Source organism: Vitis riparia, chromosome 15 (genome assembly GCF_004353265.1).
Source record: "Vitis riparia cultivar Riparia Gloire de Montpellier isolate 1030 chromosome 15, EGFV_Vit.rip_1.0, whole genome shotgun sequence".
NCBI classification, from domain to species: Eukaryota; Viridiplantae; Streptophyta; class Magnoliopsida; order Vitales; family Vitaceae; genus Vitis; species Vitis riparia.
The window spans coordinates 7,977,332-7,998,895 of record NC_048445.1 but is presented as its reverse complement, the minus strand read 5'-3'; the positions used below and the strand labels follow the sequence as shown (position 1 = coordinate 7,998,895).

The following is a 21,564-nucleotide window of genomic DNA, read 5'->3' as shown; positions in this document are numbered from 1 at the left end:
TCTGATTTTGAAAGGATAAAAGTAGCAGGCAGTGGCGGTACGTGTCCATGTTAGTGTGGGCAGTGCTCTACTTATCTTTGGAGGTAACTTTAGGAGGCTTTTTTAAAAAATAATTATTTAAAAAAAAATTAATTCTTATCTTGGTTCACAAAAGCTTACTTTCAGTGTCGGTAAGAGAAGATTCAGTTGCATTCGCTGGACTTCCCCGGCCCCCTCTTTTCTTTTTTTCTTTTTTTCTTTTTTATTTTTTCAAATTTCATTGTATTTATTGTCATCAAAATTAGACCCACGGCCACAGGTGAGCTTGTTTGGTGGATTTGGATCGACAGGTGTATCGAGTTAAATGGGCCTCACCCTGTACAAGTAAAAAGGAAAGAAAGCATAATTTAAAAATAGACAAGTTTATAACCAATTTTAATCATATTTGATATCTTTATTTCTTTTATTTACATTTTTTTCTCAATTTTTTCGGAATTAAACAAAACGCAATAGATTTTTTAAGCTTAGAGCTCTCATATTTGATTTTGATGATTTCTTTGTATCACACTTCATAGGTTAGAGTCATGCTCGTATCTTTTTCCTTGGGTTATTTTCATTAGTAATATAATTTTTTTTAAATACTTTCACACTTTTTAAATTCATTTAAAAAAAAAAACAAGTTTAGTGTAAAAGTGAATTGTCTTTCAAAAAGAAAAGTTCAATATATAAAAAAAAAAAGTTTAATCCATTATAAAAACTTTTAAGATAAAAAGTAAAAAATAAATAAATATTTTGAAAAGATAAATTCAATATAAAAGGTGTGTTTTCATCTTTTGAAAGGATAAATTTAGTGTAAAATAAAAGTACTAATGCAATTTATTTATTTTTTAATAATATTTTTTAAAAATAAATTTTTCAAAAAAAAAAAATCTCCCTTTCCTCAAAGTTAGGTTTACTAACATATTTTAAGTTATTTTGGCTCTTCTTTGAGTAATCTGAATTTTTAATATCAAACACCAAATATTTTCAAGTCGTTTACATCGTTGCCTTATTTTTCCTGTTGTCATTTTTCTCGTGTCTAGAACTTTCGATAGCAACGTCTCTTTTGCCTTAACAGCTAAGACATTCAAAGCGATTGCTTTTAGCTTTTTAACTTTTGTGACATTTTCTCTTCCTTTTCTTTAGAACCTTACCTCAAGAGTAAGGCATATTTACTATTGTGGCAGTCATGAAAATTTTTCCTAAGAAAACAACTCTACCTTGGTGGGAAAGTTTCTCTTCATTTCAAAGTATCAATCACATCTTCTTGTCATTTTTATTGAAGAGTCAAAAAACTTGTACAAATTTCTTGCTTTTTAAGTGTTTTTTTCTCTTTCCTTTTATTTTCTTTCCAACATCTTCCCCAATCAAGGTAAAGTTGATTGAAAGACTTTTCCTTTAGCATATGGAAAAATTGGGAATTAGAAACAAAAAAAAAAAAGGTGTAGATTTTTAACTTGTTTTCATAATTGAGATGCCCAAAATCATAGTAAGAAATGGAAGATTTTATTTCACAATGTTTTGAATATAAAGATATATTTTTTGTAGTTTTTTGAGAGGTAGAGTTTGGTGATGCAGAGTGTGATCTTCCTTCCTTCGTTCATTGAGGACGAAGAATTCTCCTTTTGTGTTTGTTATAACCATTCTTTACGTGAAATAGTATGTCATTCTTGTAAAAAGGTTAATTTTTCTATGGATTTTACTTGCAGACTTTTTGCTAAATACCAAAATGACAAGGTGGTTTGTCAAGGCGATACTATTGGTAGTCAACTCATATACTTGGCTTGACTTGAAGGTAATGAATCATAGAGTATCCCCTTATCAGCATATCTGATGATGAACTAACTCTTTTTTTTTTTTAATTTCATGACAGACTAACCCTTTTTAGGGATATTTTATTTTGACAGCACTATATAAATAGAAAGTCAATCATCGATACAAAAAGCTATCTAAAGAAGGTAAATATGTAAATTAAATAAAGTTATATTAGATTTTAAATTTATCAACTAAATTAAGAGTTTGTTTTATAATGCTTTTAAAAAAACACTTCTAATATTGAAAAAACATTTTTGAAGAAAAATCAAATATTTAAAAGATAGAAAATAATTTTAAAAAGTTAAAAAATTACTTATAATACTTTCTAAAAAATGCATTTGAGAGATCATTCTTTTAGAAAAACACTTTCACAAGAAATATTTTACATAAAAATATTAAACCCTAAATTACTTTTCGAATTGAATCAAATATCATCAAAAACGTAAATGACAAGGGTAACAACATGTGTCTCATGAATCATGGGTCTAGTTTTACTAAATCTAAAAAATTTACATAATTTCTCCTAGAGGAACACAACTTTTCTCCAAGGGATTATTTTAATGGGCACCAATATTGTTCTTCTTCATGTATTTGATGTAATACCATCATACTCCCTAATGATTATTTACAATTTAGCATTTTACCATTACACCAAAAGAACTTTTATAGGTTATGTTTGGTTCTGAAAAAGTATTAAGAAAAAAATTAATAAAGAAAATAATTTTCTCATGTTTGTTTCAACAAGAAAAATAGGAAAGAAAATTAAATATAATTAAAATTAGATAGAAATTTATACATTCTAAAATTATTTAACCTTATAGAAGAGGAAAAATAAGTTAAATGAGTTTTAAAGTAACATATAAAATAATTTATTGATTTTAAATCTATTTTTTATTTTCTTTCATTCTATTTTTCCTTAACATTTTTCGAAAACCAAACATAGCTTAAGGAAAATGATTTTCTCATGTTTTGGTTTTACCATAGAAAATACAATAAAAAAAAAGTCAAATATAATTAAAATTAGTAAAAAAAAAAACTTATATATTTTTAAATTATTTAATCTTTATATTGAAAAGTTAAATAAGTGGAATGAATTTGAAGAAGAATATAAAAATAATTTATTGATTTTAAATCTATTTTTTATTTTCCTTCATCTTTACTTTCCTTTTACTTTTCCTCTCTATTTTAGTTCTCTACAATTTTCACTTATGCTATGTTTAGTTCTCAAAAAATTTGAGGAAAAAATATAAATAAAAGGAAAGAAAAGTGAAGAAAAAAAATATTTAAACTCAACAAATTATTTCTATATGTTTTTTTAAACTTATTTTATTATTTCCCTCTATTATATAAAGATTAAAATAATTTAAATATATATAAATTTTGGACAAATTTTAATCATATTTGATTTTCTTTTGTACTTTTATAGTGAAACCAAATATAAAAAAATTATTTTTTTAACACTTTTTTTTTCTTTCCTCGATACTTTTCAGGAACCAAACATAGTTTTCAAATTTTCGGGAATCAGATATAGCCTTAAGATTTAACTTGAAAAGTTTTGAAAGTTTCAAAGTATAGGCATAATAATGACAAATATTTCCTCTTTTATTTGCACACAAATCCGTAAGCAAATAATGCATTATAAATAAAGTAGGACATTAAATTTGGCCATAGATATATCCCTATACATGGACCCATAACCCTCATTTTACATGTGGGTATTTTTGGTGTACTGATAAAGTTGGAAAATATTCCATCATAATACTAAGCTTCTATTCATTGTGATAGATAGATCCATGATGATGGTATGGAAAGATCACCTTATGCCAATTGATTTAAAAGTGAATTACAAAAAAAGTAATAAAGTACTAGATAGTGAGGATGGGGGTATAAAAATAATCCTCTATTTTGCAAACATGGTTACTTTCAAGTTTTATTATAGATGATTAAAAAATAATAATTTGTAAAAAAATTAAAAGGGCATCTAAAAATCGCCTCTTTAAGAGAAGATTGCTAAAAATTCTTCAAATAAAAAAAAAAAGGGTCCAAAAATTGAACAAAAGATTTCTAAAAAAAAAAAGTTTTAAAGAGATGATCTCTTTTTTTTAAAAAAATCTTAAAATTAAAATCATCGAAGAGACAATTTTAATTTTCTCTAAAAATATATATATAATTTCTAAATAATAATATATTGAATTTAATATACAAAATTAATTATATATTTGTAATAATTTATAATTAGTTTTATATCTTGAATTTAGTACATAAAATTAATTAATTTTATAAAACATATATTTTAAATATTTTATTATTCTAAAAATATATTATTGTTTAAAATATTATTAATAATAAAAAAACGTCAATTGAAGAGGTAGAATTGTTTTCTCTTTTTAATTTTTGGGAGAAAACTAAAATCCTCTCTTTAAGAATAATTTTAGGTCATTTCTTTGGGGAATGACATTGCTTTAATAGTTAACAGCTTCTAAAAATAGCCTCTAGACAGTTTTTGTTTTTGAGAATTTCTTTTTCTTTATTTATTTATTTTTTTTAAAGAAAACATCTCTTGAAAAGATGATTTCGCTTGATTTTTTTTTTTTCAAGAATTTTTAGAAATTGTATCCTAAAGAGATATGACTTTTTATTAATTCAAAGATTATATCCCGACTCTTATAGTAGTTTTGAAAGTATTTTCTTTCACTATTGTATTTTACAAATTACTTTTTTAATATGCCATATAATTAAAAAAAAAACCAAGTTTTAACCATGATTTGTCATGGTAGATGGGTTATTATGTTTTACCAATTTGAAAAACTTAATTTATACCATTGATTTATGGTTTAGACATATTTCCTATTTTTTGTTTCTATTTTTTTTTTTAAAAAAAAAAGGCAATAACTTTTATATAAGATACAATAATTATTAGAAGCTTTTTATTGAAAAAAAATGATAATAAAAACTATTTTTAAAAAATAAGGTATCAAAAAATTTTACCATCTCAAATTTTAAAATTTTTAAAAATGATTTTTAAATATATAAGGTTAAATTTATATTTTTTGCACAAGATGTTCTACTTTTATATAAAAGATTATTATTTTAAAAACAAAAAACAAAAAGTATATCTAAATACTAAATTGATTCTAGTATTTGATTTATGATATTATTAACAGTGCTATCATTTTTAAATTCTTTTCATTTTTTAATTGAAATAACCAAATCATATTACTCGATAATTCTCTTAGGATGCTAGTTAAAATTATCAAATCACTTTAATTGATTTACAATTAATAATAAAGTACCATAGGTTTGATTTGTCAAAAATCATAATAGACAACTTACAAATGGTTGAATCGTTCAACTTTGAAGTTTCATCCATCAATTATGTCCTATCGTATTAACAAATTATATCATGTCATACCTCTAAACCATGTAACACCTTGTGCATTAATTTTGTCATATTACATCATTCAACCACGTGAACAACATTAAGATTTTAAAGGTTTGATTCTTTATCTAAATTTTTTGTTAAATGGATCCTTGGCACATTAATTTTGTCATCTTATGTAACTTAACCACATAAAACAATATTAAGATTCTAAAAAGATTGATTCTTTATCTAAATTTTTTGTTAAATAGATTTTAGGCATTACATAGAAATGCTAAATTGAAAAGTGAATACTAACAAAAGGAAAAAGTTGTCCACATTTTTGTAATGGTTTATACTAAAACATATATAAAGAAAAATTTAATGGGGATCTAAAGTTGAATCATCAATCTCTACTTGGAGGAGAGTTTTTGTACATTATAACTAATTATTGAGCATTTTTTTTCTTTTATTTTATCATTAAATATGTATAATTCCATATTTCTAAATTATTTTCCGTCACTCACACTCTACCAATAGAAAAAAAAAAACATATTATAACAAGTAGTAAAGTAGAAGATTAAATGATTTTAGGTTTCATTCACATGGTAGGGTGTTACGTTATGTTTGATTCCAAAAAAGTACCTAATACAAATAAAAATTTAAAAATCATTTTAGCCTTTGGCAATATTGCATTTGAAATGGTTGAAACATACCAGTTACAAATTTTATTTTAAATTTTGTACAACCATTTGATGGCATAAAGAATATCATCCTATACAAATTAATTTAAGAATTATTGGATAATAAAGTCTAAATCAATCTTGATATGATTTATAGGAGATGCCAAAGGTTAAACTCTTAATGTATGATGAGTTTGCCCATGTTATATTTTTAACCCTTTTATGATTTAGGCATCATTTTAGAGAGAGAAAATATGAGTGCAATAGTAATTGAGAGAGGAGAGAGAGAGAGTTTTCATCATTATACCTCTTCTCTTTCGTTTGATTAGTGGAGTCTTGAGTGTTGATGCATTTTGTGAATATAGGGATTGCCTTGATCGCTAAACTATGTTAAAAATCTCTTATATTTTCTTTATTTATGTTTGTGTGTGGGGTTTGGTTAACAACTGGTATCAAAGTAACCAGGTCCACAAATCCTAGGTTTCACATATTCAACCAATCATTATTTGAGTGAAAATAATAGAATCAAATAAGGATTCATACAAAATCAAGAAATTCGATGGTGCAAATTTTGGATTCTAAAATATGCAAATGAAAGATTATCTATGCAAAAAGATTTGTATCTCCAGTAGAGAGAGAAGCCAAAATTGATGGATAAAAAGAAATGAAATTTGATGGATCACAAAACCCTTAGTGCGATTAGGTTAACCTTATTGAAATCAAATGGAAGATTATTTATACAAAAAGATTTGTATCTCTAGTAAGGGGAGAAGTTAAAGTTGATGGATAAAAAGAAATGGAATTTGCTGGATCGCAAAACCCTTGGTGCGATTAGGTTAAACCTACCGAAATCAGGTGCCTTCAACAAAATAATAATAATAATAATAAAGGACACAATAGTGTCTCCCATGGTTTTCTAACTAGTATGTATGAACAACCCTTTAGAGCAAATAAGGTATACCTATTAAGAAGTTGTTTAATTTGAAAATGTGTGAGAATAAGAATTTCAAGTAATACTTGAATGAATTTGATGAGATCATGAATCTATTAGAAAAAAAACTCAATCATCTACCTTCACATAAAAAGTAAAATAAAAATCTACCTTCACATAAAAAGTAAAATAAAATCAAAATTAAGTAAAAAAAAAATTAAATTTATAATATCTCACTCAAAATTCTTCATCATTGGCCCAAATTTTCTTAATTTATTTCTTATATATGTGTAAGTGAAGTTATAAATACAAATTATCAAGAACTTAGATTTAAATAGGAAAAAAATAAAATGCCAAAACATTTTATTCTACAAATAAACAAGAAAAATGTATAATAAAAAAAGAATTAAAGTACTTTTATTATTTGAAAATTAGTACTAATTTTGCTCATTAAGCTAGTTAATCAAGAATTAATATTTATTAACTATAAATTATGGGTGTGATAAAAAAGTGTCCACTAAAAATTTGTTCACCCAATTACCAATTATGGCATGAAAAATGATAAAATAATGTAAGAGTGATAAAACAACTTTCACCAAAGTTTGAGAATAAAAGAAAGACATAAGATACCATTGATATCAATGGGAACGTTCTATTTTTATTTATTTATTTATTTATTTTACTCGTATTTTATTTTATTTTACTTAAAATTGTTAATCAATGAAGGAAGGTTTTCTTTTTTCATGATAATAACTTCTAAAAAAAAGACAAAATTTGGCTTATTTTTTATTTTTATTTGAATTTGGTAGCTTATTTGTCCTTTGATCACAAAATTCTATTATATTTTCAAGTTCGAAAAGCTTCAAGGACGAGTTGAAGATTCATAATTCATTATTTTAGAAGTTAAATTAATTATATTGCATTTAACTCTTTTAAAAATTGAACTTAAATATAAAATTATTGCCAATTTTATTTCATTTAATTTTTAACATCTTCATTGGTATTCATAATTTTAAAAAATGATGAAATATAAATAATAAAAAAAATGAAGTGGTAATTTCTTTGATTATTTTTTTAAAATTGTCTATGCTTTCTTTGAATGTTTTAAAATTTTTAAAAATAAACTTTAAAGTAAAAAAAAAAAAATCCATTCTTTGTCTCAAATTTTAGGGTTAATTTTAGTTATCGCACCTAATATTTTAACTAAATACATGTAACTCCATAAGTTGAAAAAGATAAGGAAGGTATTTAGTTAAAACCCCATAAGTTAATGAAATTAATCCAAAATTTTAATCATTTAATTTATTAAATAATTTTTTTTCTTAATAAAAAGAAATACATAGAAAAATAAATTAATTTCTTATTTTAAAAAGTATCAATATAAATTAATTTTCAAAAAATTAAAATTAAGTGAAATAATTTTTTTAATGCTTATTCAATTTGTATAAAATAATATTTATTGGTATACTAAAATTTGTGTTTTTATTTTTTTAATTGAATTATAAATAATTAAAGATACTTGAATCTTTTCGCAAAAAAAAAAAAAAAAACAGAATAGTATTCTTTTAAATAATAAAATTAATAATTTAATAGTCTTATAAGAGAATAGAAGATCCTCAATCTTCCAACCCCTTCCATTCTCATTTTAAAAACTTGTTGAACTTAAAGTCTTATACCATTTAAGTTAAAAAGAATACAGAGAAAAATAAGTAATAAAAAAAAGATAGTAAGAGGAAATAATTTTTTGGAAAGGATCCAAATAACTTTTGTTATAGAATTATTTACTATGTTCATGCAATGTAATATTTTTCAATTAAATCATGAATGGAGTGAATTAAAAAATATATAGAAAGTGATATAATAATGAACGTGGAGAACCAATATCTGTGTTTTTTTTTATCATCATAGTTTATTTGGATAATTTTTTTTCTTTCTATTTTTACATTTTTCTATTGATATAATCATGAATTCTAAGTATAAATCAATATTTTTTTGTCTACCATTTTGTGTTTATTTTTATTTTTGGTTTATATTTATTTTACTATTTTCATGTTTTATTACTAAAAGAGCCATTTAGAAATCAATATCTTCTATCATTCTAATTTAAGTTTTAGTATCATTCTTAATTTTCTATTTCCTCATAATGATTTATTTTATTATTATGAATTCGTTGTATCATATTTTTTAAAACAAGTTTTAGAAAACCTGGTTAAACAGGTTTATATTTTCCTTTTATTTTTAAAGATCGATGCAAACAACTTCTACTTATTATTTAAAAATTATTTTCTATTTAACTTTTTTTTTTTTAAAAAAAATTGTTTTCAAAGAACAACAACTAAATAGTGTTAGAAAAATTTTAAAATAGTTTTTATTTTTATTTTTTTTAAATCAGACAACCAAAAAAAGTCTTACTTTTTTTAGTTTTTATTAAATTTAAATATGAAGAGATAAATAATAACTTATTTTAATAACAAATGTTAGATTATTAGAGTGATGGATGTCAAATTTATTGTTGACATAAAAAAATTCATGGAACATATTTTGTCAAAAGAAATTCAATCTTCTTATTTTAAAAAAGGGAAATTAATTATTTCCAAAATAGGGTTTACCATTGACAATGTAAAAATGGTAAAAAATTTCCTATAATATTATGTCTAAATATATTTATTTAATAAGTATAAAAAAGTTACTATTAGTCAAATAGATCAATCAAATTGTAACGATGCCGGTAGAGAAAAGTGTTATTTATATTTTGATTTTATTTATTTGTATCCTCGATTCATTGATTTAGATCTCATCCGATTTAATCTTATACGATCTTAAGTTTAATATTTCACCCGATATATTAAATAAGGAGTAAATATATATATATATATATTTAAATTTCACCTTATTTCATCTCATATGATCTTAAATTTAATATTTCACCTGATATATCAATAGGAGTTTTAAAAAAAAATGATTTAGATTTCACTGGATTTCATCTCGTATGATCTTAAGTTTAATATTTCACCCCGTATAACCAATAGGAAATAAAAAAAATATTGTGGAAAAGCAACCTTAAAGCTTATTTATGTAATTTAATTTAATAATTAAATATAGTAAAATAAATAAATAAATAGAGCCGTCAAATGCGATCACCGATGTTTCAACCTCCAACTCCACTACCTCACACCAACAGCTGCCTTAAAAGTTAAAATCACTATAGGTTATGGTTGCCGTCAGATCTCTCACAACGGACGGTTCAGATTTTGACTCAGCGCTGCCCGACCAGGCCCCTAGAATCTAACTATTTTAATAAAATATATTACTTTTAGAAAGCTGATATCCTCACGGACTGGTGAGATAGGAAGGTTCCACCGCCAATGAGAATTAGTCTTTCAAGGACAAAACCAAGTCAACATTTCTTTCTCCTTCCAACCAGCAACCAATCTAGACTAGGTGTTCCTCACCCTCTCGTAACTTTACCTCCCTACTATTCCTCCTGTTCTATAAAAAGAGGTGGTCAACCTTGTAGCCAAACAACCCGCTTTGTATGAGGAGAGACCCTGAGAGAGTTCTCTTTCTCTCTCTACACGCTCTCTCTAGTTTCTCTCTCTGGAAATAGCTGGTACGTATGTGTATCTTTCTCTCTTCTTTCAATCGATTTAATGATAACTATGAAACTGTACTCTGATTGTGTGTCGATTTTTAGGTTTTTTCTTTTTCTTTTTTCTTTCTGTGTTTAATTCGATCGATTTTGCTTAGATCCCTCTTTTTTCTCAGGCTCAGATTCATATAAAATGCTGTTTGTTTTTTTCATTTTTTTTTGGTTGTTTTATTGTTGTTTGGGTCAGATTATGATCGGTTGTGGCTTTCAGGTGTATAAATTGTTTGGTAAGTTTTGAATCTACCAAACCCTAATTGGATGTTAGGGGTTGGGTTTATTAATTGGAGATTTAATAATCTGTATGTTTATAAGTTAGATCTTGATGGGTTTAGATTATAGTTTTGTTTCAGAATCTGCAGATCGATTCTTCTATGGTCTTTAATTTGGGTCTTATATGTTTCTTTAGAAAATTATTCAGATTTTTTTGTGTATGTTCAAATTTCGATTTTTATTTGCATCATTAATTATAATTGAAATTCAGGGTCTTCATCTAAACTCCTTAATAAATGTTATTTATTAACTAGGGTCTTCACCTAAACTCCTTAATAAATTATTTATTTGTGAATTATTTATTTATTTTTGCAAAATCAATTCTTTTGTTTTTTTTTCCAATCTCTGGCTATTTTTAATTGCCTAGAGGAAACTGTCTGTACAACATATTGTGTCAATTGCGATTTTATTGATATAATATTATTGGAAGAATGTTTAAAGAATATCATAATGTGAGTGTGAGGTAACAATAGTTGTAATCTTCAGCACTTATACTATATGTGGAGGGTGGTGACACATGTTTATTTTTATTGGATCTTTGTGTTGTATGTTTATGAGGAAAGCTAACAACTAATGTTCAACACTGACAGATGCTATCTCTTTTGGTACATACTGTATATCTGTTGTCATTTAAATTGGGCTTGCTCGTTCCTTTTTGATTAATAAAAATTGTTTAATTGTCACAAAGAGAAGCATACCATGTATGGAGACATGGCATTCTCCTCTTTAGTTTCATGCTGTGATATATAATTTACTGAAGGGACACTAAGTGTAATTTACTAATTTCCTATGAACAAAGCTTGCTGGTAATTCCTTGTTCCCATCATAGTTGTTAAAAGTGCACTCAAGCCCAAGGCACAACCAGCTATAGCGCCTGACCTGCCAAGGCTTATGTCTTGTTGGAGAGGCGTGCCTTGTCTGTTTTCTTTTTCTCTCACAAAACTCTTATTCTTGAAATTTCTATGTGAATATTAAAACTTTGTATATTTTCTTTATTTTTTTTGGGTGATCCTTTTAAATGCCTAAAATCTTGAATTTTGTTGTTTTGATTGAATTTTGGATCATATTTTATAAATTTGGCATGCACCGTCGGTTGCGTTTCATTTCAATCAAGCGCATGATTTGTGTTGCGCCTAAGCCTTATAAGACTTTTGTGCCTTAGGTGCGCATTGTGCTTTTTAAAACTACGGTTCCCATCTGGTTGCACTTGCTTGTTGACTGTGGGATTTCATTTGTTAAGAAAAATAACTTTAGACATAAATACTTAATAGTGTTGAGAGATGAAGTTATTAGCAGTTCAATTTGAAAGTGCAGTCCCGGCAGCCTGTTATTTCCATTTTTGAAAGGAATGAGGGGCAAAAAAATGGTCCCACTCAAATAACCCCACCACCGAAATAATCCCTTCATGGTTAGCCATCCAAGCCTAATGTCCAAATTTTCTCTTCCATGTTTCCTTTTTCGATGGTTCTGTATGCTAGGCCCTCACGCACATGTGATTCACCCCCTCATTTGCATCATTATGAGGTTTGCATCTTATAAAAAAATAATTGTAATAAGTGTAACTCCACCTTCCTAGATTTCCTCTAATGGTAGAGAAGTCTTTTGAGTTTTGACAATTTTTTCACAATGTGTGAAAACATGCCTTAAATGAGATAATCATTCTTTATTCACTTAAAGTAATGGACTGATAGTATAGATTGATGGGTGTTTCTTTAGGCTCATGGAATGTCTTCATGCCATGTTGTTTCTCTTCTCCTGCTGTTTTTCTCATTTTGCCATTTTTATATATTGATTATATTGGGTTTATTTCTAAGCTATATTTTACATTTTTGATATCTTTCATATAGATATTCTTACTCTATTTTTTCATCTTTTTAGATCTGTATTACATTGTTGGAGTCTAGTTCGTGGATTTGCCCCTCTATTGCATAAGTGGCAGGTTATTGAAGTGCTTCAATCATGTTCGGGCGTCCCCCAAGGAGGAGTGATAGCACCAAGTACTATGATGTTCTTGGAGTTTCAAAAAATGCCAATCAAGATGAACTGAAGAAGGCATATAAAAAGGCTGCCATAAAGAACCACCCAGACAAGGGTGGAGACCCGGAGAAGGTAAATCCTTATAAACCTAGACCACCAAAGCCACCATAACCACCACAATTACAGTTACAAATTCTTTTTAAAGATCTCCTATGTGCATGAACTACCCGAGTTCAATAACATTTTCTCTGATGTCTTTTATCTCTATGAACATCAACATTATACAATACCATTGGCAAACTTGCCTTTAAGTTGGCCTCCCAATTCTCCAAGTCCCATGAGAAACTATGAGATCAGATGACACTAGGATTACAGGTTGACAGGTTCTTGGGAATCTATTAATGTCCATCACTTATGTCCATTATTTCTTACCATTCTCTATTATATCCCTTCCCTTCAGAAAAAAAGGGGTTTATAACTTCGGATGAACATTTAATGAATGCAACATACTGAGACTGGAGGGATATCTGTTGACTATTGAGCTAAAAGCTCCCCATCAGTGTTCAGTTGGGAAATGTGAATTTTTTCATTACCAATGAAATCCTTTTTAACAAGCAAGCCTAAAAAGGAGGTTTCCTTATTAGCATCCTTCTAGACCTTTCTATTTGTTGGTTCAAAGTGATACTGGAGACTGAACCAAGAAATTTTAGTCAAAAAGGAGATCTGAATGGTCGCTTTTAGAAAGTTCTGTGCTTCTCATGTAAATGGTGAGTCACACAAACCAAATAATGCAACTAAACATGGGATCTTATGCCTGTGCAAGGCAATTCAAAACTTTCTTAGCAAAAGAGTTTCTCTAATCTATTCCTATTTTTTAACTTGTATAGTTGTTATATTTTTGTATCAGTTCAAGGAGTTGTCTCAAGCTTATGATGTTCTTAGCGATCCAGATAAAAGAGAAATCTATGACCAATATGGTGAAGATGGGCTTAAAGAGGGAATGGGAGGAGGTGGCGGCTTTCATAATCCAGTTGATATATTTGAATCATTTTTTGGTGGAGGAGCTTTTGGTGGTAAGAGGATGCTTACTTAAATTTCTTGATCTTTATTTATTTTTTCAAATGTGTACTTATTTCCTGTCTACCTTTAAAGAAATTTTCAATTATATATTTACTGATTCCCAAGTATCTAATTTTGTAGGTGGTGGTAGCTCAAGAGGAAGAAGGCAGAAACGAGGTGAAGATGTTGTGCATACTTTGAAGGTTTCTTTGGAGGACTTGTATAATGGCACATCAAAGAAATTATCTCTATCAAGGAATGTTATGTGCCCAAAATGTAAAGGGTATGTCCTCTATGTTAGCTTTTCATAGTATTGACTCGTATTATCCTTGGCTAGTCATGTGATCAATTGATTGATAGAACCAAGGTTTGAAATATCGGTAAACACAGATATATTGGTATTTGGATTTTACGGATATATTAAAAATATCAGTTGGACAAAAATTATTAGAAATTCATGAAAATGCTTAGAAAAACTTCAAAAAATGATAAAATAAACAAGAATACACGTATTAAAGTTATTTTGTAAGTATAATTGACATAGGTACGATCAAAGATGATGTTTATCAATTTTTTTAAGAAAATATTAACTTAAATTTCTTTAATATATTTATATTCATTTATTTTAAAAATTAAAAACCACTTTTATTAAAACATGTTTTATTATGTTTTAAATAAAAAATTAAATCAATTTACATAAAATGTTTTATTTGAGATTTAATTTCTAAAATTTTGTTACAAATTTGTGGTGACAATTTTTGCTATTAACATTAATTTATTTAAATAATTAAAAATTATATTAAAAATTTATTTTATCAAATTAATTTTAATTTATAAAATTTTTGAATTTCATTATTATTTTTTTATATTTTAACAATTTTTGAATAAATTATATTTTTAATATTTTAAAATAAAAACATTTAAAATTAAATAAAATTAGAAGAATATATATAAAAAAAAGTAAAGTGAAGTGATAGTAATTTTAAAAATAGGATTAATGAGATAAATATAAAAAATAATTAAAAATAAAAGGATAATATAAAATAAAGAGTTATATAAATTTAAAATAAAAGATAAATTGGAAAAAAACACAGATAATTTTTTTTTTTAAAAAAGGGTTTTTTTTTTTTAAAAAAAAATCGTCGGAGATATATAGTCAATAAATTGGCGAATTTTTTTATGGTGCTATTCCCCCACACGCATGTGCTCCCTAGTTGCGATATTTTTGACGACATATCGGGAATTCACCGAAATATTGTTGAAATCTCCGATTTTTGGGTGATTTTTCACCCAACTTATTATTGGTGGCCGATTTTATTTTGGCTACCATCGATAACCGATTCTTCGCCGAAATTTTGGCGATATTTTCTGATTCTTTAAACCTTGGACAGAACTGATTAATTGAACTTTTATCTAGGATGATAATGCTTCCCAACACTTTGGGACCAAAATTTTGTTATATATATAAATAGTTATATCTTTTGGGATCATACATGTTGTATGCTCTATTTTTTTAGATGAGAAACAACAATGTAATATATTAAATTAGGATTATATGTTGTCTGCTCAATAAGAAATGCATAGACATGGAAACTGGTTTATTGATGTTTATTGGGCACCGATTCTCATTGAGCACACTAGGGAGGCCCTAAAAGGAAAACATGAAGATAAAAGTTCTTGTTTCATTGATTTCATAGTAGAAAATATGAATCAACGTCCCCATTTGAACACCACACAACATAGATGTTGGTGTGGGATCCTTGTCAGATACTCTTAATTTGCTTTGGATATGACTATTTGATTTTGGGATTTTTTTTTTTTTTTAATTTTCAACTTCTTTAACAAATAATTACATAAAAGACGGTTTACTAAGAAATATTTATGGGTGAGAGATGAGGGGACAAAAAAGAAAAAAGATAGGGATAAAAGAGAGAGGGTGAGTCCTTATTAAAGATATTTTTCCTGTTCATTGAGTTCTATTTCATTTGTCTTAATTCTTCTCCTTTTATTATGTCGAATCTAGGTTTACATGCATGTTATCCGTTTTAGCCAAGTTCCCATGTTCTAAAATTTGTACATGTGAAGAATCAGACACCTAGACATTTTGACACACACCTAACACCCAAACCCATGCAACATAGATTATTAATTATATATGGTCATAGGTAAATTAGAAGTATGGTGTGCTGATGCCCTGACCTTTACTTCACCTGGCTTATCAATACAACATCCTTAGTGAAGTGGTTTGCACCCTTTGTGTTACATCTGACTTCCCCACAAATCGTAACCATGATTTTAACCTCAGGGATTCAATCATATCCTGGAGATGCTCTATCTTGTACCTTTGTGTTGTTTGAATCACTCCTTAGATTTCCTGATGGATTACTATCAGATTTTCAAGCTTTATTGCAAGTTTTATTTCCATCCTTTATTCCAGATTATATATTCAGCATGTAAGGGAAATATGCGGACATTACTGCCAACTAATGAACCATTGGGTGATGAAGTAACTTCATTTATAGTCCTGCACCTAAAGCAGAAAACTTGAGGACATTTCTATGTCCATTGCAGACTTAAAATTCTTGTTTGTGAAGATACTAGTATCTTCTGTTATGATATAAATATTTGGTTTTCTTGAAAAGATGATATCTGGCATGCATTTATGTAATTATTTTCAATATTGTTCCATTATTAGTTGCCTTGTAGCTGCATAACAAGGAAGAACTGTTGTTTTATCATCCTTTGCTTAATTTTTATGTAGTGGAAGCTGGCACACTCCCAGCCTTTTGGATGATTATGTCAGAGTTCCAGATGCTTCATATCTGCAGTTTCAACATCTGAAAAAGCAAATTAGAAATTTGGACATTCATTATCAATTTTTCGTTTCGTAATTAGTCTATGAAAAAAAAAAAACCAATTTTAAGTTGGGTTGGTGTTATGTTATCCAATCCAAGCGACACCCCCTAGTAAGCTAAGGTGATTGTGGAAGGTAGTTGGTTGACTGATAAATCTCTACTCTAAAGAACTGTTGCAATTGCCTGCTTAGAATACAGTTTGAAAGAATTTGGTCCTTGAGCCATCTCGAGGGGAAAAGTTTCTAAGGCTGGAGAAATTGCTCCTGTTCATAAATCTGCTATTTAGTTTTATTCTCTCAGTCTTTTTCCCCAAGATTTTTGTTCCGTGCATTGCCAAATAAAAAAGTTTTGTGGTCAAGCGACACATTGAGTTTGTACCTGCCTGACTGATTTAGAATTATGAATGGTGCTTGGTCTTGCCAAGAAACGCTGGAATGATCATATTTACCAATTGATTTTGAGGCATCCTTAAATATTTCAGGAAAGGTTCAAAGAGTGGGGCATCTGGGAGATGTTATGGCTGCCAAGGTTCAGGAATGAAGATTACAACCCGACAGATTGCACCAGGCATGATTCAACAAATGCAACATGTCTGTCATGAATGCAGAGGGTCAGGTAATTAACTGAAACCTATTTTTGTTTCACGTTTTTTGTTTTTCAAATTTTTTTTCCTTAATTTTTTCAAAACTTTTATGCCTGTATCCTATTTGGTTGATTCAGGTGAGGTTATTAGTGAGAGAGATAGGTGCCCCCAGTGCAAAGGAAACAAGGTTGCTACGGAAAAGAAGGTACTGGAGGTGCATGTTGAGAAGGGAATGCAGCATGGTGAGAGGATTGTGTTTCAAGGAGAAGCTGATCAAGCGGTAAGTGATTTTAAGATTTTTGTTTTGAATGCTTCAAGCTGGGGGTCTTTTGTTCAACCTTACCCACCTGGCAAGACGGCGTAAACATTGTTGTGAATGAATTCAGAAATTTAATATGCTGGTCTTTAAAATTAACTGATATATGGGATTCCATGAGGACAATCAGAATGGAAAAGGTGTATCAAGGAGTTAAGATTTTGATCATGTCTAGTTTGTCATTAAAGAATGCCAGAACAGGCAATTTGTTGGTACAGATGTATTCAATTTTGTGAATGTAGGCCTGGGTCAATTTCTATTTCATCATGTTTTTCATCTTGTTGGACAGACACTCTTAATATTTTTAGGGATGACAATAGTAACCCTGTTCATGTCATTTGCAGCCTGATACGATTACAGGAGACATTGTTTTTGTGTTGCAACTGAAGGACCATGCCAAGTTCAAGCGGAAATATGACGATCTCTACGTAGAGCATACCCTCAGTTTAACAGAGGCCCTCTGTGGGTTTCAGTTTGCTCTGACTCATCTTGATGGCAGACAGCTTCTGATTAAATCAAACCCTGGCGAGATCATCAAACCAGGTAAAAATCACTAAAAGCAATTTCCCTTGTACTTGCTCTTGGATGAAAACGTTATTCCTCGATATGTTCATCATCCCTTGGTACTTTCATGGATGCAGATCAATACAAAGCAATCAATGATGAGGGAATGCCGCACCACCAAAGACCCTTCATGAAGGGTAAGCTTTACATCCATTTTGATGTGGAGTTCCCGGAGTCTGGAATTCTATCCCCTGATCAATGCAAGGCTTTGGAGTCGATCCTACCTCAAAAGCGGAGCAAGCAAATATCAGCAATGGAGGTAGACGAGGCTGAGGAGACAACATTGTATGATGTGAACATCGAGGAAGAGATGAGGCGGAAGCAGCAGCAACAGCAACACGAGGCGTATGATGAGGACGATGATGATTTTGGAGCACCTCGGGTGCAGTGCGCCCAGCAATGAAAAGGTCATAAGAGGACATCCTCTATGTTTGGATTTAGGAATCTGTACGCAGTTCTGCATCTTATTATTTGTCTTGTTTAAACCATAATATAGGGCAATTTTTTTGTTCCTGAATCTCATGTTATTGGGTTACAGTTGTCACAAACTTCCTACAGTAGAATTAAGGTCCAACCTTATCATATACAAATCATTAATTTGCTTAAAAACCTAATGGCTTGGGGATGAAGGTGATTGTTGTTTTATTCGGAAAGACTCTGTAGATAACAATTTCCAGAAAGTCTCTCCTCATGGGTGGGAAGTTGATATTTGCATGGATGGCTCCCATCGCCCGATCTGAATGTTCATTAGGGGTGGTGCCAATTTCAGGCCTGCCAAACACATGAAAATCCTGAACTTGCCAATTATAAGAAGGGGTGGTTCATGAATTGGATCTCAATTTGCTACAAAGCAAAGTTGAACTTCCCACAAAAAGGCTTTGTTTGTTTGAGCAACCAAACACTCCCCAGAATAACCTATTTTCATACCATCTAATATTGTGAAGTATGTATCAGGCACTAACATATATCGGTATAAACAATTTATTAAATTGAGTCATTTTCAAAGAGAATGTTCAATCAAATACAAATATATTAATTTTATAGAAAAAAAACTATTTTATCTTTTACTTAAAATGTATTATAATTAAAAAATAAGTAATTAAATTAATTATGTTAAAATTTATATGTTCCAAAAATTATGGACACTAAATATATATATATATATATATATATATATATATATATATATATATATTATAATTAAATAGTTGAATCATTAAATTGATTAAGATTTATATAAAAATTAAAATTAAAATTAAGGTTTTTAAAAAATAGTATTTTTATTTATTTACAATTGACTAGAAGATTAAACAGATTTAAATCATGTTCATAAGTTTAGCAGTTACAATCTTATTATCTATTAATTATGAATTCAATTTATACAATATGATCAATTAAACCTAATTCAAGTCTTATTAATATGATTATTTTCACTATATTTCAGTTTAGTTAGTGAAGAGAAAATGATTTGGGGTATTAATTAGTGAAGAGAAAATGATTGATTTTTTTTTTGTTATTATTAAAAAAACCATATCTATATTTATCTATATTCTTCTTTTGTTTTTTTAAAATGAATGAGGATATTTTTTATTATAACTTTTTTATATTTTACTTTATTTTTTAAAATTATTTTCAAAAAATAACAATCAATCAATACTATAAATTTTAATAATAATTTGTTATTTCAAAAAAATAAAAAAATAATGTCGCCAAGCTCACTCTAATAAGCTTAATTAGGTTATGCTTAGTTCTTGAAAAAGTTACAAGGAAAGAAAAAAATGTTAAGAAAAATGATTTTCTCATAGTTAATTGTATTATAAAAAATATAAAATATATATATATAATTAAAATAAATTAAAATTTTATATTTTTTAAAATCACTTAATTTTTATATCTACCAGTTAAAATAAGTTAAATAAATTTAAAATAATATATAAAAATAATTTATTATTTTTAAATTTATTTATTATTTTTCTTTCATTCTATTTTTCGGCTTCCCTATTCATTCCCTTTTCCTTCAAAATTCAAAAAACCCAACATAACCTTTAAAAGTCAAATCCCAAATTATTTTCTCCCTAGAAATGAATTTTATACTGTATCCCTCAAGGAGCACACAGCATGTTCCTCTTCCATACATGTATAAACATCATCAGTCCTGTGCTGAAAACAGAAAAACCCCACTCCTTTAAGTGCATTTCACCATCTCCAAAAAGCATTTCTTCTTCTTCCTCCTCCTCTTCTTCTTTCTGCTGGACCTGCAAGTCTTCCTCTCAATCATCACCCACTCGAAAGTCTGCTAAGTCCAAACTTTCACGTCGACAATATTGACTTCACCCAAACACATCTTGTCGCATTTGGATAAGCAGTAATTAATGAACGTACATTTGAGCATTACTATAATAATCGTCCTTTGACGACCATTATAATTATAATCATGTTTTTTTTTTTTTTTTTTTTCTTTAAACTTTTTGTTTGGTTGGAAGTATCATCATTCTGATACATATGATCTTGATTTGGTAAGAAAGAAGAGATGATTTTTTTTCCTACTTATGGTTAGCAAGTGATGAATGATGTGAAAATTAAAACAGTAGTCATGGGTCCCCTCCCCACCCCCCATCATCTTCCATATTTTAATGTTAGTGGCTTTATTATATAGAATTTCAACAACCGTGAAGAGAAAGTAGGGAGGACACAGGCCCTGGTCATCATCTTTGAAGAATCTACATGCAGGACAGCTAGGTTTGATGAGGTTTGATGATTGAAATTCAATGCATTAGACAGCCTTGAATATTAGAGAGAGAGAGAGATGAATTTGGCTATATATTATAGATCATGGCCTATTTTGAAAAAGCATATATAGCCCTACATATCAAAGCTTGATCCTGAGAAAATTAAAAGCCATGAAGTGTGTGGGACTAGCTTGTCACCTTTCTCCTATTGATGATGATAAAATAAGTTTCAGATTTCCACGTCCTATTATAAGTTTCTTGAGTGAGTGAGAGAGAGAGAGAGAGAATTAAATGTTTAATTTCTGAAATGTTGTCTTTTATTTTCTTTTAAAAGAAGATTCTGTTAATTATTTAATTGTGCAACTTGTGCTTATGCCCAAAAGAAATGAATATATATATATATATATATATATATATATATATATATATATATATATGCTTCCGCGTTGAACAATTAAAGGAGACAAGCTTTTTGCGGGGGCTTAATTAACAATAATTAAAATCAAATGAGACATTAATTGATGTTTTTCAATGCAAATTAGCACCATGCATGTTTTCAATTAATTATTTTTCTCCACCAACCCATTATAACCTTTTATCACCAAACACTTGAAGGATTTTATTTCTTAAATCCTTAAAATGTGCTTGGTAAAGTAGAAAAATTCATCCAACATAGGATCCGATAAAATCGAAATGTCTTTTTCTTCCTTCAAATTCAAATTAAAAAATGATGGTCATATGCCCCTTATGGATAAAA

General features: G+C 28.2%; 1 protein-coding gene across 1 annotated transcript; it reads left to right on the top strand.

Annotated features, from left to right (window-relative positions):
• Positions 1 to 10,314: 10,314 nt before the first annotated feature.
• On the top strand, positions 10,315 to 18,723 carry LOC117932165 (dnaJ protein homolog 2-like). Its single transcript, XM_034853264.1, has 8 exons — positions 10,315 to 10,415; positions 12,603 to 12,833; positions 13,609 to 13,774; positions 13,902 to 14,043; positions 17,097 to 17,230; positions 17,336 to 17,478; positions 17,859 to 18,057; positions 18,156 to 18,723. The coding sequence occupies exons 2-8, from the start codon at positions 12,684 to 12,686 to the stop codon at positions 18,479 to 18,481; spliced, it is 1,260 nt and encodes a 419-aa protein (XP_034709155.1). The 5' UTR covers positions 10,315 to 10,415; positions 12,603 to 12,683; the 3' UTR covers positions 18,482 to 18,723.
• The last annotated feature ends 2,841 nt before the right edge of the window (positions 18,724 to 21,564 follow it).

Excerpts from the sequence above, each read along its gene's own strand:
- LOC117932165 (XM_034853264.1), top strand. The coding sequence starts at position 12,684 with ATGTTCGGGCGTCCCCCAAGGAGGAGTGATAGCACCAAGTACTATGAT. Across the intron at positions 14,044-17,096 it reads ATGTGCCCAAAATGTAAAGG|GAAAGGTTCAAAGAGTGGGG; the intron begins GTATGTCCTCTA and ends TAAATATTTCAG. Across the intron at positions 17,479-17,858 it reads AAGGAGAAGCTGATCAAGCG|CCTGATACGATTACAGGAGA; the intron begins GTAAGTGATTTT and ends TGTCATTTGCAG.